Source organism: Pistacia vera, unplaced genomic scaffold (assembly GCF_008641045.1).
Source record: "Pistacia vera cultivar Batoury unplaced genomic scaffold, PisVer_v2 Contig600, whole genome shotgun sequence".
NCBI lineage: Eukaryota > Viridiplantae > Streptophyta > Magnoliopsida > Sapindales > Anacardiaceae > Pistacia > Pistacia vera.
Window position 1 is genome coordinate 178939 of NW_022196447.1, and position 18710 is coordinate 197648.

General features: G+C 37.8%; 4 protein-coding genes across 4 annotated transcripts; 1 reads left to right on the forward strand and 3 right to left on the reverse strand.

Annotated features, from left to right (window-relative positions):
- The first annotated feature begins 1379 nt into the window (after window positions 1-1379).
- On the forward strand, window positions 1380-2223 carry LOC116110350. The gene is made up of 2 exons (XM_031396579.1): window positions 1380-1896; window positions 1980-2223. The coding sequence occupies exons 1-2, from the start codon at window positions 1453-1455 to the stop codon at window positions 2088-2090; spliced, it is 555 nt and encodes a 184-aa protein (XP_031252439.1). The 5' UTR covers window positions 1380-1452; the 3' UTR covers window positions 2091-2223.
- Window positions 2224-2231: 8 nt separating this feature from the next.
- LOC116110338 (anthocyanidin 3-O-glucosyltransferase 2-like) lies at window positions 2232-3677 on the reverse strand. Its single transcript, XM_031396566.1, has one exon. It carries the CDS (start codon window positions 3675-3677, stop codon window positions 2232-2234), a length of 1446 nt encoding a protein of 481 aa, XP_031252426.1.
- Window positions 3678-11790: 8113 nt separating this feature from the next.
- On the reverse strand, window positions 11791-12621 carry LOC116110339 (putative UDP-glucose flavonoid 3-O-glucosyltransferase 3). The gene has a single exon (XM_031396567.1). The coding sequence runs from the start codon at window positions 12619-12621 to the stop codon at window positions 11791-11793; it is 831 nt and encodes a 276-aa protein (XP_031252427.1).
- Window positions 12622-14495: 1874 nt separating this feature from the next.
- On the reverse strand, window positions 14496-15107 carry LOC116110340 (anthocyanidin 3-O-glucosyltransferase 2-like). Its single transcript, XM_031396568.1, has one exon. The coding sequence runs from the start codon at window positions 15105-15107 to the stop codon at window positions 14496-14498; it is 612 nt and encodes a 203-aa protein (XP_031252428.1).
- Between the last annotated feature and the right edge of the window lie 3603 nt (window positions 15108-18710).

Consider the following 18710-nt stretch of genomic DNA (forward strand, 5'->3'; position numbering starts at 1 on the left):
ACTAGCAACTGGGGATTTTTCAGTTTGTGGTTATCCATATAAATAGAGGCAGTTGAAGTAGGGAAAGAGCAAGAATCTGGGACAAAAGTGGCTCTGGCCATAAAGCAAATGGGATTATCATCCTGAAAAACAAATATATATTCTTCTTTGCATTATAGGACTGCTTTTTTATTCAGACTATTTGGAACTTTTATTGCATATTGAGTTACTTTCATGCTGGGAATATGTGCTTGCTTGGGAGGTGAGAAAATGAAGAACTAAATGCTATTTCTTTTTCTTCCCTTTATACTTTCTTGCTTCATACTCAAAAGGGTTCTCCTACAGATGTCAATGGGGCGGGTTGGGTTGGATACTAAGAAATCCATGCCCATATCCACCTCTTTCATGAATACTTATATCCGCCCAATTATCAATTCTTATAAATGGGGCGGGTTTGGGTTATTTTTTTTAGAGAAAACACTGGATCGCGCCTCATTTGATCCATTTTATGTATAAAAAATAACTCTAACATAATATATACAAATTATTTATTAAAATGATAACTAATGATTTTAATTATTTAATGTAAAATTTTATATTCAAAATTTAATAAGTCCTCGAAATAAATCATAAACAAAAGAAATAAAATAATATTAAAAGTTTATAATAAATCTGATTCTAAATAACGTAAAATCATAATTCATAAACCTGAACTACTTAATTTGATAATATATATTTTTTTAATATAAAGTTAATGTTCATACAATTATAAAGTTGAATAAGATGTTAATAATTAATTAATTATAGATTAAACAATCTAATTACGTACCTTATTTTCAATTCACATGTGAAGAATGTGACAATAAATCAATTTGAAGTAAGTCAATTGAGGAATAAGGTTGCGGTGGTTATGGGTTTATTTTTTCTTTTAAAAAAAAGGAAATAATTAACCTTTTATATATAATACTTATAATTTAGATGTTAAATATTTTATATAATTATTATTTATGGTTATATATTGGGTCAGAGTCAAAGTTAGTATTCCCATACCCGCTCCAAAATAATTTGGATCAAGATATTCAAACCCAAATCCGACCCATCCCAAATTTAATTATTAACCAAATCCAACCCATTTGGGTGGGGCTCCTTAGAGAATAGAATACTAGCGGCACATAATAAATTGTTATTCCATATTAGGATACCTAAGGGGGGATTTTGTCGTTAAGAGAAATCTTAGGGGCACATGTATAAACCAAAAAATCCCACAAAGTGACGTTGGCTAGAGACACAAAACAGGGAATTTAAAAAAAACTGAGGGTAGAATCGGAAAATAAAAACATTTAGAAGTACTTGAACTACTCAGATGTAACGGTTACTTTTTATGTCGTCTTCAACCTCAGAATCCTCTTAAAAAGTTTCACACTCAGACTCAAAAGCAAACAAGTAACAACATAACACGCAGCAAATCAAACAATGAAATACCAAGAAGAAGAAGAAGAAGAAGAAGAAAGGCTCATTACAACTACAGCTAAAGTGATCGAGTACTTAGAGCCATTGATGTCTCGAGATCTCCTGTGCAAGTTCCCCGACAACTCGGCTTTCGACTTTGACTACTCACAGAGCTCACTCTGGTCTCCTTTGGTCCCTCGTCCGTACAGACCCATGGGCCTTGACTTGGTGACTCCATTAAAGTTCTCGTATGATGATTTCGGAGGTGGGTTTGAGTTGGAGAAGAAGATGCGGAATCACAGCGCCCAGAAAATTGGTTTTGGTACCTTTTTCAAGAAGAAACTCAACATTAATGTCGATCTTTTGAAGCAGACAATGAAGAAGAAGAAGAAGAAAATGGTGAATGTTATGGCCTCTGAATTCTCTCCCGCTTCTGTTAAAGGCTCTTGTGTTCCCATCAGCTCTAAGGTAATTGAAATTAAAATTTTCTGCTTTTGGGTTGTAAATTTGGAAAGTTTCTTGCTTTCTAAAACTTGATCGATTATTTGCAGAAATGGAGTAAGATGCTGAAAGCTGCATCGAAACATTTTAAGAAGACGAAGACGAAGAAGAAGAGGGATCCTGCAGTTCATGTCAAAATTTCCAGCTGTTTAAGAGATTGAAACCATTTCTCAAATTTCTTGCAGTTAAATTGTATTTGTTTGGTGGATTTATTGTATTCTTTGTTCATTCCCTGAAAATATGGAAGAATTTTCAGAATATTTTTTGCAAAATTAAAAATTGATGACAAATCATCCTGATCTTCAAGGCTTGTTTTTGATTATGTCTTCAAGCAAGTGTCCAAATGCAGAAAAGGAAGATCCTTGATGAATTACAGTTGATCTGCCATTTTCACTCACCTCCTTTACCCTTTTTCTCACCTTATTGTCAATGTCCATTACTGATTTTATAGCGCTTGCTATTTCTTCTGCTGACACAATTTCTCCACTGGTGTCTCTATAATCCAATTTCAACTCCACAGCCAGTCCCAGATCTTTCACCATTTGGAATGCATTAATCTGTTGCTCTGCATACATAGGCCATGTTACTATTGGAACACCAAACCACAAGCTCTCCAAGATTGAATTCCACCCACAATGTGACACAAATCCTTCGACTGATTTATGAGCCAACACCGCCTTTTGCGGTGCCCATCCGCACACCATTCCCATCTCCTTTGTTCTCTCCAGGAACCCATTTGGTAGTACTTCCTGGATATCGCTTGTGTACTCACCAGGCATTGCAAGTTTACCCTTTGGTGGTGGCTTCCTCAGTGACCACAAGAACCTCACCCCACTTTGCTCCAGTCCTTCTGCGATTACTTTCACCTGTTCTTCTCCAAAGCTCCCCTGGCTTCCAAAGCACAAGAAAACAACTGATGAATCAGGTTGATCATCAAGCCATTTCATGATCTCATCGCGTCGTGTCTCATCCGACCTTGACTCACTCTCACCCTTGAGATCCATCACGGGTCCAACTGCGTAAACAGGAGGAATATCATCATCATTCAACAAAGAATTAACAGCATGAGATTCGAGCTCCGCGAATGAATTCAAAATAATCCCTTTAGTTTCCTTGAATCTTCTTGCGTGGTTCACAAGTGTAGTGTAGCCACCATACTTGTTGAACATAAACATAGGCAAAACTCTGCTAGGAATTGGATTGACATAACTCTTGAACACATAATCGGCCTCTAACTCTTCAAATTCTCTGCCTCCTTGATCATGTCTACCCAGGAGGCTTAACAAAAGGCCGAGACAAGCTGCAGCGGAAGGGAAGAACAGATAAGAAGGAACCCCGAGCTCATTCGCAACATCAATCATTGATGTGCAAAAGAAATCAACTACCAATCCAGCAAGAGGAGCTGAGTTTGAGTTAGAAATCACATGCTTCATAATAGCCTCTTTAACGTACGGCTTCTGAGCATCCAATAGATCCGAGAGTAACTTTTCTGGGGACTTCGGAAACTCCATTAAACGGTTGTGATCATCAGAACGGGGAAGATTAATGAAGTTGATTCGAGTATCAGAGGCTGCAAGCGATTCAACATGTGCAAAAATGGCATCAGGAACAACAGCAGGCCTGATTACAAGAACAGTTACTGAGAATCGATCATCACGATCCAACAAACGCTTTGCGAACTCAATTTTGGGCACAAGGTGGCCTAATCCTGGAGCAGGAATCAACACTAGCTCTGCAATTTTCTTCATTGTTGGCTATGGAGATTATGGCGATGAAATTAAGTTCTTATTTATTTACTTGGATGTGTGTCCAATATATAAAACAAACTGGGCGCTTAGACAAAGTGAAGATAAAAATTTTGTTTTTGGAGTGGTTATAAGGTGAGAATATTGGACGGCAAAATCAGCATCAGTACATGTTTATGTAAATTGAAATTGTTTTACTTCATTATCATTTTACTAATTCAATTTCTACTGTTTTTGTAGGTGGTTATTGGTCATCTGGGTGTTGAGGTTGACCATTAGCCTTGTAGCCGGATGGCAAGATTTTAGTGATCTGGGTGGGTTATCGAGAGGTTTTGTGTTCAAGTCCTACAAATTGGCCACCTACCACATTTGTGATGACTTACCTGGTCCATTGAGCTTGTAGGGTATTCAATGGATTCTGGACACCCAAACTTTAATATTTTCTAATAGAAGATAATTCCAACCATAAAAGCTTAAATATGATTAAGATAATGTGATTCTTCATGGCTTGTTTCTTAATATTTCATCAACCAAGCTTTCAAATGCAGCAAAAGAAGATCCAACATCCATATCATATATATATAGTAAAACATTTCTATAGTCATAATGGTGGGACTAACTAATTTTATAACTCTGAGGAGGTTATAACTTAATGGAGATGTGGTTACAAAAATTATTGTTTTAATTTCTTATTTTATAGTTCATGTTTTAGTTTTATAGTATTAGGATTTTAATTCATATTTTAGTAGTATTAGGATTTCAATTCAGCGTTTCAATTGCCTATTTTGAAACGGATAGAAGATCGTGTCTTGGAACCAATAAAGATAAGTGTTATTAATTGAACTGTAAATGCAGTTGATGCATGGTCAATTGATATGAAGTCATAGACAATTACCAATGGTTTCAAGCACTGCAAAATTAGATTCCCCAATGTCGATGACTTACAAGATACAAATGAAGTGGATGAGGAGAATAAAAGAGTCATTGCAGAATTAAGGGATCAGATTCGACAACTTCACTACACTAATCGAATGGATATTAATATCTTCCTTGATTATCCAAATGAGCAATAAATCGTATATGCTTTAACCAAAGAAGAAATCATTGCTGCAATTAGACAAGAATAAGAGAAAGGAAATAATCTTGGGGATAATAGTACGAAAATACAAAAGGTTTTGTGCCATGAAGTTCTCAACATGCTTCAGAAGCTAAAAATATTTTGGCTTCAATAAGAAAATGTCCATAATAGCAAGTTATTACGTACTCGCAAGGTAAAAGATGTGGTAACAACTCTAAAGTATAAATCATTGTCCCAAACAATTTTAGATAAATATTTTATTTCATCTTAAACCTTTAATATAACATAACATATATATATATATATATATTTTTTTTTTTTTTTTAATATACAGATAATTATTACTATGTAAAGACAACTTTCCTTAAGGTGGGAATTAGAAAAAATATAACTTAATACAATGTGAACTTTATTCTTATTTATAACTATCCCAAATTGGGACTAGAATTTTTTATGACTATGTAGAGTTTATTCCTATACAAAGTATCACTATAGAGAGGTTTTATTGTATATGATGCTGCATAATTTCAAATTGTACAATAATTTTATTTAGATAATGAAGATGTATGCATTCAATTTTTTACGTATCATATTCCATTAACTTATCTTCTTCATTACATGTTTTATAAGGAATCAAGACAGAGACAAAGAGTAGGACAAAGAGAAGCAGTTCAAGACAATGACACTGCCAGAGTATGCCCAAGAAAAGAGAAAGAGAGAAGAAATTTGTATATTCAGTATATTGTAAGGTTGTACAATTGGCCAATTTATACATCTTTGTAAATGTCAAAAAGGAAAGTAATAAATACAAAAAATCTCTGTGATTGTTCGATCAATCACTTGAATTAAGTTGATTGATTGAAACTCTAATTACTGCATAATTTCAACTAGTAGAGATCAAGGAAATCAATAAAAGCATTCCATAGTTCGTCACTCCCCCTCAAGCTTGTGGTTTGTAGATGTAAAAAACTTTAAGCTTATTAAGTAAATATGAATGTTGTCTGCTACATAATGGCTTTGTGAAGATGTCTGCTGGTTGTTCTGAAGTACGAATATGTAAAGTTTTGATTACCCCTTTTCGTATTTTGTTTCTGACAAAATGGCAATCAATTTCTAAATGTTTCGTTCTTTCATGGAATACTGGATTTGCTGCTATGTCATTTGCAGCCTTGTTGTCATAGTATAAAAGAATCGGTTTACTTACCTGTACTTCTAAGTCTTTTAATAATCCTAAAATCCAAACGATCTCACATGTTGTTTTTGCCATGGCTCTGTATTCTGCCTCTGCTAAAGAAAGAGATACTGTCGATTGTTTCTTTGTTTTCTAAGACATAAGAGCTCCCTCTAGCTTGGTGTAGAATCCTGTAAGTGATTTCTTGTCATTGGACATGTGGCCGAGTCTGAGTCACAATGAGCTGTGATATCCAAACCTTTGTCTCAAGGAAGGAGAAGACCTAAGCTAGGAATCCTTTTAAAACCTTTATCGCATCATCCATGTGAGATTGTTTAGGCTTATGCATGAATTGACTAAGGATGTGGACCACATAACTGATGTATGGGCGAGTCATAGTGAGGTAGATTAATCGCCCAACAAGTCTTTGATAATTTGTGGGGTCTTCCAAAGGTGGATCAACTTTAGTAGATGATGTCCTATTGTTATATTCCTGAGTAGTCAATTTGGTGTTTTGTTCTACTGGAATAATACTTAGATTGTATCCTGATAGTCCAGAATCAGAAATCAGTTCCAAGACATACTTCTGTTGGTTGAGAGACATTCCTGCCGGGGATTATGCAATTTCGATTCTTAGGAAATATTTTGGTTCACCTATATCTTTTGTTCGAAATTGTTTGTTGAGATGCTCTTTCAAGGATTTGATGCCTACTGTATCATTTCCTGTAATAAGAATGTCATCTACATAGATGATCAAAGCAATAAAGATTTTACCTTTGTGCTAGGTGAATAGTACATAGTCATGTTTGGACTGAACAAATCCTATGCCAATGAGAGCTTTGCTAAATTTCTCATTCCATTGTTGGGATGCTTGTTTGAGGCCATAGAGGGATTTTCGTAGATGAGATACTGTATTCTCCCCCTGTCTGTGAATGTCGAGAGGAAGATCCATATAAATTTCTTCATGAAGATCACCATGAAGGAAAGCATTGTTAACATCCATTTGATGGAGAGGCCAATCACGAACGGAAGCCACTGTAAGGAAAGTACGAATGGTGACATGTTTGGCTACTAGTGAGAATGTCTCTTGATAATCAAAGCCCTCACGCTGAGTGAAGCCTTTAGCTACCAATCGAGCTTTGTAACGTTTAATGGATCCATCAGCACAGTGCTTGATTTTGTAGACCCATTTACAGCCAATGGGTTTTCTATGAGAGGGACGAGGCACTAGATCCCAAGTATGATTCTGAGTCAGAGCAGTAAGTTCATCAGCCATGGCTTGACGCCAGTGAGAGTATTGAATAGCATCTGAGTAACTCGTGGGTTTTCGATCGGTAGAGATGTAACTGATATAGGCTCTGTGTATAGGAGAGAGACGTCTATAACTCACATAATTGGAGGTAGGGTATAATGTACCTAAGGAATCTGAAATAGTAGGACATTCATAATCTGTTGTCTAGATTGGAGGCTGAATCTGTCGAGTACTACGGCATGTGTGAATAACTAGAACTGGAACAGTGGATCCTGGTGTGGAAACAGCTGGAATAGGGGATCCAGGTGAGGAACCAACAGTAGAAATCTGAATAGGTGTTTCTTCCTAGGGATCATTAGTGGCTGCTGTATCAGAATCATTGGTAGTGCAGTCAGGCTGAAGAACCGGAGGGTCCAGTGTCATATAGAATAGAGGATCTTGTTAGATAGTATCTTCAGGAACCAGTCTGGGTGATGTAGATGTAGTAATGTCGTTTGTGGCAAACGGAAAAGTGTCTTCATGAAACACAACATCTTTAGAGATCAAAAACTTGTTTTCAACTGGGCCATATAGCCTGTAACCTTTCTGAAGCATAGGATATCCCATAAATATACAACGGGTGGCTCGGGTACCAAACTTGTCATGCAAGCCAAGGGTGGTCACATAACAAAGGCAACCAAATACTCGAAGGTGGTCAAGAGCTGGTGGCTTCTTGAACAGTATCTCATAAAGAGTCTTACCATGAAGAACTTTGGTTGGCAAGCGGTTGACTAGGTATGTGGCTATGATCACACAATCGCCTAAAAAAGAGACAAATATGTGGGCTTGGTGTTTGAGGGCACAGGCTACTTCAAGTAGATGATGGTGTTTTCTTTCGACAACCCCATTTTGCTGTGGTGTATATGTGCAAGAGCTTTCATGTAGAATGCCAAGAGATAAAAATAGAGATGAACAATTATAATTAAAGAACTCCCTAGCATTGTCGGTTCTAACTCTTTGTACAGAAGTACAAAACTGGGTGGTGACCATGGACAAAAAATTCTTAATGTGAGTAAGTTTTTGGGATTTGGATTGCATGAGGAATATCCATGTACCCTAGGAAAAGTCATCGACAATGGTGAGGAAAAATCTAGATCCATCATGATTTGGGGTGTGGTAGGGCCCCTAAATATCAAGATGGATTAAAACAAAAGATTGGGTTGTAGTGGAAGTGCTATGCGGAAAGGTAATGTAGGCTTGTTTAGCCAATAGACATATAGGACACTAAGGGTGAGGGATAGTTGCACTATGACCTAATCGTTGATGAAGAATAAAGGAATTTTTATTAATCATCATATTACAATGGGAAATTTTATTTGGACTACAAGTAGGAAAACTTTTAGTAGATTCAATAGGTGCCCAATAGTATAGACCTCTGTTGACTTTACCTAAGCCCATCAGTTTCCCAATCGAAGGGTCCTAAAATTTACATGTGTTAGGATAAAACTCTATAGTGCTACTATTGTCTTCACATATTTTGGATACTGAGATGAGATTAAAATGAAATGCAGTTACACATAACACATTTTTAAGTGATAAAGTGGCAGATAAGTGGACGGTTCCTATATGAGTAGCTGGGGTAATATTTTTGTTCGGCATATGAATGGAAGTGGATTAGGCAGTGGAAATAGTGGTAAAAAATTTTGGGTGGCAAATTATGTGATCACTAGCCCCTGAATCAATAATCCACATATCAGTTTTGAATACATTAAAACAGTAAGAGGTGCTTGCGTAAGATGCAGTGGGAGCAGTCAAGGCATTGTTCAGTAATTGGAGCAATTGATTATATTGTTCTAGATTGAGAGTAGGTGCTGACTGATTTCCAAGAGAAACTTGGAAAGAAGAAGAATGACCATTTCTCTCCTTATTGTTGGAATTCGGACGACCATGTAATCTCCAGCAATGGTCCCGATCATGATTTATTCTTTTACAATATCACAATATAATCAATTTTTATTGGATCTTGAATTTCCCGGCCCATTTGACCCAAATCTAGACCCATTTGACCCATTTCCAGATCTAGTTGACACGTTTGACCAAGAAGTTGACCTGTTTGACCCATTGCGTGACATGGCACAATTGGAGCCGTGAGATGTGTTTAAAAACGTGATGATTTTCTGGCCGTCAAATCTTAAGATTGAATCTGAGCCCTTCACCTCGTCATATATAAGAGAAGGTTTTTCACCTTCATTGTGCCCTAGCCATTGTGGATCCCCATTCTCTCTCAACCTTGCCAACGCCATTGAATCCGGTGATGTTCTGTTAGATTTCAACTGGCTTGGCTTTCATCTTGCACCGCCAGTTGAAAACTCTATCGGAGAGAGGGTGGTGGAGACGTGGCCAGTACCTGTGTCTTGAAAGAAAGAAAACTGTCATTTAATCCGAGCAAAAAATGCGACAATCTGTTGTGATCTCACATTCTGTGGTATTGATTGAGAGTTTCTGGTGGCCTCTCAAGCGTTTCTTCCACAGTGTCTAACTCGTTCCAAACGGTAGAGAGCCGATTGAAATAAGTGGTGACTGAGTTATTCCCTTGCTTGAGTTCGATGAGGCGCTACCGGAGAGTGAAGATTTTGGCAAGATCCCCATATATCTCCTTGATGTTAGCCCAAATCTCGACAGCCATTTCTGTTGGTGGGAGCCCAGCCGCAACCTCTAACGAAAGACAATTGCTGATCCATGATCAGACCAACATATTGCAATGATTCCAATGGCGTTGAAGATGAGGTTGCAGCGGTGGTTGAAAAGCCCAATCAAGAAATGGATTTTTGTCTTTGGTGATGAAGGCTCGCCAGAAATCGTGAGACTAGGAGGCATAGTTGTCAGATCCAGTTAGGGTTTGTTTGATGAGGACTAATTTAAGTCCATCAGAGACTGGTGAGAAGAGAACATCGCCTAGTTTAGGGTGATTGTTCCCGATGGTTGGAATAATTCGAAAAGGATGCGGGTAGGGATTTGGATCCGAACCCAATGTGGGAAAAGAATCCGGGTTGTAACCCAGTGTTCCAAGAGAGGCTAGGTTAGGCCTTAAATGGGTAAAAAATTTTGGGTTGTAATCCGGCATTCGATATGGAAAATGGGCTGGGTTAGGCCTGTTTTGAATTGTGTGGGCTTGGGTTGTGCGGGTTGTAACAGATAGAGATTGGTTGTTGGGCCGGAGTTGTGTGGGCTATTTGTGGTGATTGGGTTGATTGTGTTAGTTGGGCCGTCTGGGTTTGTTGTAGTTGTATTTGGGTTGAGTTCGATGCTGAAGGGTAATGGTGTTTTTTTATTGTTTGCAGGGACAAAGAGAAAGAAGCTGAGTTGATAGCCAAGCAGAAGCTGTTAGCTAAGTTCTGATACCATGTAAGGAATCAAGACAGAGACAAAGAGCAGGACAAAGAGAAGCAGTTCAAGACAATGACACTGCCAGAGTATGCCCAAGAAAAGAGAAAGAGAGAAGAAATTTGTATATTCAGTATATTGTAAGGCCTTACAATTGGCCAATTTATACATCTTTGTAAATGTAAAAAACGAAAGTAATAATAACAAAAAATCTCTGTAATTGTTCAATCAATCACTTGAATTAAGTTATTGATTGAAACTCTAATTACTGCTTAATTTCAGCCAGCAGAGATCAATGAAATCAATAAAAGCATTCCATATTTCGTCATGTTTACTAACAAACCCTCAATCAGTTTTCCATATGCAGCAAATGAAGATCCACCATCCATCACTGATAATCTGCTCTTTTCACTTCTCTCTTTCACCTTCTTCCTCACCAAATTATAGCTTTCCATCACACATTTTATAGCTCTTACTATCTCATCCCCTAACACTAGGGCTATGCAAAAAAAACCGGTAACCGAACCGAACCCGAATTTTCGGGTAATTTTTATAAGATACTCAAATTTTCGGTTCGGGTATCGATTATTTAATTTAAGATAACCAGGTACCCGGTTTTATTAAAAAAAAAAAAGAAAACCTAGTTTTTAATTTTTTTTTTTTTACTTTCAATTTTCAAAGGGCAAAAGCCCCAAATAGGCAAATACATTGCCCTAAAATTTCAGCCCGTCAACATCATTGTGTCAGGTCCCGCACTTTGCTCTCATCTCTCTCAAATTCTCTAGTCTCCAGTAAAGTGCGTCAGGTCCCGCAATCTTAAGCATGTGGATTACATTTGATCTTTTATAATTAAGTGATATTTGAAAGGCAAAAAGAATATTAAGGATAAGAAAAAAAAAAAAAAAGTAGAAGCAAAGAGTAGTAGAGATTTGATTCTGTATTTCTATTTCCTTTCACATACTTCTTTGCTGCTGCTTCTTTAGTTGTAAAATTATTGAATGAAATACCCCTGATGGAATTGTATCTTGTAAAAAATTAAAATTCATGATGAATTTTAATCAAGTTCGGGTACCCACAAACCTGTTCAGTTTGCGGGTATCTTTTTAGGGGTACCCGATTTTTTGGTCTAAACCGGTTCGGGTACCCGGTTTTGCACAGCCCCTAACACTTCTTTACTATTGTTTGTATAACCCAGTCTCAACTCCACAGCCAATCCCAAATCTTTCACCGTTTGGAATGCATTAACTTTTGCTCAGCGTACAAAGGCCATGCAATAATCGGAACACCAAACCACAAGCTCTCCAAGATTGAATTCCACCCACAAGATTGAATTCCACCCACAATGTGACACAAATCCTCCTACTGATTTATGAGCTAACACCGCCTTTTGTGGCACCCATCCACATACCATTGCCATCTGCTTTGTTCTCTCCAGGAAGCCATTTGGCAAGATTTCCTGAAAATGATCACTAATGTAATCACTAGGGTCAGCAATTTTATCCATCGGTGCGGGCTTCCGTAAAAACCACAAGAACCTTGCCCCACATTGCTCCATTCCAAATGCAATTTCTTTCACTTGTTCTTCACCAAAACTCCCCATGCTTCCAAAGCACAAAAGCACAACCGATGAATCAGGTTGATCATCAAGCCACTTCATTATCTCATCACCCTTTTGAGTTTCATCTGAAACTAACTTATTACTTTCACCCTTAAGATCAATCAGCGATCCGACTGTGTAAACAGGTGGCACACAATCAAAATCATTCATCAAACACTTGACCGCATGAGATTCCAGCTCCGCATCTGAGTTCACAATAATCCCTTTAGTCTCCATGAATCTTCTTCCAAGGTTCACAGCTTCAGTAGTGTAACTACCATCTTTAGTATACATAGATAGAGGCAAAACTCTTCTCGGTAATGGGTTGACATAAGTAGTGAACACAAGTTCATCATCAAACTCTTCAAGTTCTCTGCCATTCTGATCATTTCTACTCGGAAGGCTTAAAATAAGACCAAGAAAAGCTGCACCACAAGTGAAGAACAAATAAGAAGGAACACCAACATCATTTCCCACATCGATCATTGATGTACAAAACAAATCAACCATCAACCCAGCAAGTGGAGCTGAGTTTGAGTTTGAAAGAACGTTCTTGATAATAGCTTCTTTAACACAAGCTTTGTGACTATCTACAAACTCTTTTATAAACTGTTCTGAAATTTATGAATCTCTGGTGAAAAAGGAAAGAAGTCTGGAGGAGGTGGAAGATTGATGAAGCTTATTGGAGTGTTGGATTCTGCAAGTGATTTGGTGTATGCAGCTGAAATAGAGCTGCCAAATGGGGAATCCATGAGAAGAACAGTCACTGAGAAACGATCATCTCGATGGATCAAGCATTTTGCAAACTCCACAGTGGGAACTAGGTGGCCTAGTCTTGGTGCAGGGATGAACACAAGCTCAGCTTTCTTCATTGTTGGTGTTGGTGGTATCCTAATTCTAAAAGAATCCTAACAATTGTTCTACAAATTCATGTTATACATCCATGTGGAAATACAATAAATATATAGAGCGAAAATTTTTGGGTGACATTTTACACTACTATCTAAAGCATCATATTCAATAATTTAATATGCAATAAGGTTCTATGTATTTTATGGTATTATAATAAGAAAAAATCTGGCATACTTGGTCTTATATTCTTTAAATTTAATAACATTTATAATCAAAATCTTAGAAAATCTAGAATTTATAATCAAAATCATAGAAAATCTCGAGTACTTTGAATACCAACTTGGTATTAGAATTTCTTTAACATCTTGGAACTTCGAGCAATTCATATGTAATTTCGTTCATCTTTCTCATTTGTTCAAGGGAAATACAGAAAACTAGCTTGAAGGGAAATTTTTGTAAACCCCCATGTGTTTTTGCTATTGACGTAACAACTCAATGGTTTCGAAAATAGATTCCTAGCGCCCAATAAACTCTGAAAATACATTTTTAACCTTCTGCCTAAAGGTAATATTCTAATATTATCCTTAACTTTTCAAGCTTTATCAATTTCATTATTTCACCCAAGAATGTACGACTCCAATTAAACTGATCAAATTCACCAAGTTCTCACACCATCAACACCCACCACATCGCAAAGCCACCTAAAAACCCACCGTAAACCCACCACAGAATTCTTCATCCCCCACTTTAAAGTCTGTCAAGAGATCTCTTTCTTTTAAAGTGATCCCCGAACAAAAGATTTCTAAGTCTTCCATTGCATTAAACCAAAAAACTACTTAAATGTAATGTATATACATATAATGGTTTATTGGATAGATTTACACGTGACATATACCCCTCTGCCACCCAATTTTTTTTTTATTTTCAATGATGATATAATTAAATTAAGTAGATAAGAAAGAAAGTTTCAAAAAATATATGATATCATATCACAAATTGTAAGGGAGGGCCGTGGGGGCTCCCTCGCAGAGGGAAAGAAGGAAGTGGGTGGGGTAATTGCTTCGCTGCTGCAATCTCCTTTCAAACACCATAATCACCATTAAAAGTCAACTTAACAATTGTTAAAGAATCTCAAATTGGGTTAATGTCATTGGAATAAAATGTAAGAAGATGCATGACAACTACTTCTGGATGGTCGAGTGGTTTGATGAGAATTCTTGGAAATATTACTCAAGAAATCTTGAGTTCGAATCTCTCTTCTATTTCTAATAAGAGTAACTATTAGAACTCTTATTAGATTGATAATTTTAGGATCCCGAAAGATTAGTTAAAATATGTGTGGACACCATCGATCATAACAAAAAGAAAAAAAGATGCATGATGAACTTTTAGAAAAATAAAATATTAGTTTATAAGAAGATTCATGAACAAACTTTCAACATGAAGTTAAATCTTAAAGAAATTGGAACAAAGGCATTACACATCATGCATAAAAGATCAAATAGAGACTAAAGAGTACTATTCTTCTTATGTGCTTTGTTTCTGGATATATTATCAATTAAGCCTCCAAATGCAGCATATGAAGATCCACCATCCATCACTGCTAATCTACTCTTTTCACTCTTCTCTTTGACCCTTTTCCTCACCTCATTATCACTTTCCATCACACATTTTATAGCTCTTGCTATCTCATCTGCAACCACAACTTCCCCCTTAATGATCCTATAATCCAATTTCAACCCCACAGCCAGTCCCAAATCTTTCACCAGTTGGAATGCATTAAGCTGTTGCTCAGCATACATAGGCCATGTCACAATTGGGACACCAAACCACAAGCTTTCCAAGATTGAATTCCACCCACAATGTGACACAAATGCTCCCACTGATTTATGTGCCAACACCGCCTTTTGTGGTGCCCATCCACACACCAAACCAACCTTCTTTGTTTTTTCCAAGAACCCATTTGGCAAGATTTCCTGGAGATCATCACTCTTGTAATAACTAGGATTTTCAAGTTTATCCTTTGGTGGTGGCTTCCGTAATGACCACAAGAACCTTACCCCGCTTTGCTTCAATCCAAGTGCTATTTCTTTCACTTGCTCTTTCCTAAAACTCCCCATGCTTCCAAAGCACGAGAAAACAACTTGTTGGTTCAGCCGGAGATCATCAAAGAGAAAGGAAAACAGAGCACAATAAAAATAATGCAAAAGCTTGTCATATTCATTGAAGGAAGACAGTATATAACACGTAACAACTCTCTGCTAATTACACCAACTACAGCAGACATTACAGCTTTCAAAATTCAAATGTTACCACACATTTACTTCTAATACAGTTTACTTAAATACCCTTAATTTTCTAAACAAGATATTACTAAAAAAACACTCCTATGCACGTCAAAAACACAGCAGCATGTAACCTTCTGCATCTTCCACGCACAACCTGCAGACTTGAGCATTTGACACATTTCCAGCAAAGCATCACTACATCAACACTCCCCCTTGATGCACATGCTGGAAACACCAAGTTTGAGTCTAAGTTCCTCAAACTTGGTTTTAGGCAGACTCTTAGTCATAATGTCTGCAATCTGGTCCACACCCCGGCAGTGCAGCAAAGTTACTTCCCCATCATTTTCAGCTTCTCTAACTGCATGAAATTTGATTTTGATATGTTTGGTTCTGCCGTGGAGGACAGGATTTTTTGCCATAGCCACTGCTGATTGGTTATCACACCATATAGAGGTTGGCTTATCTTGAACTTGCTTCAAATCAAACAGAATTTTTCTGAACCAAACAGCTTGGTTCACAGCTGCTGCGGCAGAAATGTATTCTGCCTCTGCTGTGGACTGAGCCACCGTGTCTTGCTTCTTCGACAACCAACTAATGGCTCCCTCATTAATATAAAACACATACCCTGAGGTACTTTTCAAGTCATCTAAAGAACCTCCCCAATCACTATGTCTGGTGTCTCCCTGCAGAACCAGTTTTTCTGCCCTTTTAAACCAAATGCAAGGTTTGAAGTTCCCTTCACTACCTTAACACCCTCTTTGCTGCTCTATGATGTGATTCACTTGGACAACTCATAAATCTGGAGAGATAGCTTGCTAAACATCAGGTCTGGACGTGTGGCTGTTAAGTACAGCAGACAGCCTACCAGACCTCTAAACATGCTCTCATCCACTTCTTTTTCACCATCATTTTTACTCAGCTTCAGATTAGAAACCAAGGTGTATCTGCAGGTTTCAATTCTCCATTCCAAACTTTGTGAGAATTTCATTTGCATACTTTTCTTGATGCACAAATATTCCCTTTTGGACTGAAAAATTTGCATCCAAGAAAATATGACATCTCCCCCAAATCTGTCATCTCAAATTCAGATTGCATGGATTGTTTGAACATCTTCAACGATCTGAATTGCTCCCTGTCATCAGCAGGTCATCCACATACAATGACACCACAATTAGATCACCTCAGCTCTTTAACATAAAGGGTATGTTTGTTTGGACTTCGCACAGCCTAGGCTTTAGGTGTTCATTATCCGCTGTACTAGGCCCTAGGTGCCTGTTTTAGGCCATACAAAGCCTTCTCCAGCAGGTACACCTTCCCTCTTCACCCTACCTGATAACCTTCAAGTTGGTCTACAAAGATTCCTCATCTAAGCAGCCATTTAGGAACGCAGATTTGACATCAAGTTGGAAAATTTTCCAACCAAATTGAGCTGCCATGGCAATGATCATCCTTATAGTGTCATGTCTTGCTACCGGAGTAAACTTATAAGTGTAATCCACACCTTGTTGTTGCAAATCCTTTTGCCACGAGTCTAGCCTTGTGTTTGTGGATTGTACCATCCGGATTGAGCTTTAGTTTTATAGATCCATTTTACTTGAATTATTCTTCTGTTTTCAGGTCTTTCAACTAACCTCCAGGTGTTGTTCTTCTCAATCATAGAAATCTCCTCCTGCATGGCACTTTTCTAGGCCTCGATCCAGCAGCTTCAGCATACGTTTTAGGTTCTGATACAGCCACATTGCCCCTGCATAACATCAGCTAAGTCCTGGTTCCACGAACTGCTGGTTCCATCTTCTTCAGTTTCATGTTCATCAAACACATTTTCAATCGGCTGCTGCATGTTCCTGTCAACCTCAATTTGTTTACTCTCCCAATTCCACATTGTATTTTCATCTATCCTCACATCCCTAGTTATCACATCTTCTTTGTTTCAGGATAATACACTCTGTAACCCTTTGATTGACTGCTGTAGCCGATGAGAATGCCAACTTCAGCTTTATCATCAAGTTTAGTTCTCTTCACTGCAGGAACCATGACATAACTCACACTTCCGAACACTTTTAAATACTCCACTGCAGGTTTAATTCCAGTCCAAACTTCAACTGGAGTTTGTGCCTTGACTGACTTGGTTGGCAGCCTATTCAGGAGATGAACTCCAGTGTTTACTGCTTCGCCCAAAAGTATTTGGGAAGTTGTTTTTCTGCCATCATGCACCTACCATCTCCATGATGGTCCTATTTCTTCTCTCACTAACCCCATTTTGCTGTGGGGTGTATGGTGTAGTAAATTGATGCCTGATTCCTGCTTCAAGACAAATAGAACTGAATTCTTTTGAAGTAAATTCAGTTCCATTGTCACTTCTAAACACTTTGATCCTTGCTCCAGCCTCATTTTCCACCATCAGTTTATACTTTCTAAACACTGCAGGAACCTCACTTTTTAGCTTCAAAAAATACACCCATGTCATCCGTGTATAATCATCTATGAAGAGTATAAAATACCTGCTTCCACTCAATGATGTTGTCTGCATAGGACCACAAACATCTGAATGGATTAGCTGAAGTTTTGTTGTTGCTCTCCAAGACTGATTCGAAGGAAATGAAGGTCTACTTAATTTGCCAATTTGACAAACACTGCAGAGGGTACTCTTTTCTTCAATCTCTGGTAAGTCCTGGACCATGTTCCCTTTCTTCAACTCTTTGAGAGCATTATAATGGTAATGTCCAAGCCGTTTGTGCCAAGTTTCTGACTCCTCCTGTCTAGTTAACAAGGCAGATTCATTTATAGTTTTCCACTCAACCGAAAAACTTTTCCTTAGCATTTTTACCCTCATCAATTCGACTCCTTTAGGATCAAGTATTGTACATGCTTGATTCTCAAAATGTAATGAATAACCCTTCTCTAACATCTGCCCCACACTCAATAAATTTTGGCTAAGTTTAGGAACATATAACATATGAGAGATTAACTTTGTACCTGACCAAGTTTGGACAGCAACATCCCCCATGCCTTTGACCTCCATGAGCTCACCATTTCCTATCTTTACTTTGGAACAATATGATCTATCCAGGTTCACAAAGTTTTGCAGGTCTGCATCCATATGATTTGTGCAGCCGCTGTCAATTAACCAAGCTTCACTGCTGGTTTGTGCCGTGTAACAAGTGGCCACAAAAAGTTGTTCAGCCTCTTGACATTGTTGCTGATCCTCCCCAACTGCTGCTTGCTGTGTTGGCTGGTTTCCTTTGTTCTTACACACCCTTTCAATATGCCTGAATTGCTTGCAACTCCTACACTGTATACCAGGCCTGAACCAGCATCTTCTCTCCGAATGCCCTTTCTTTTTATAATGAGTACAGGCTGGAAATTCTTTCACTCCACCAGCCCTTTCCCACTGATTACTACTCTTCTCTTTCCCCTTTCTATCTCTAGCATACT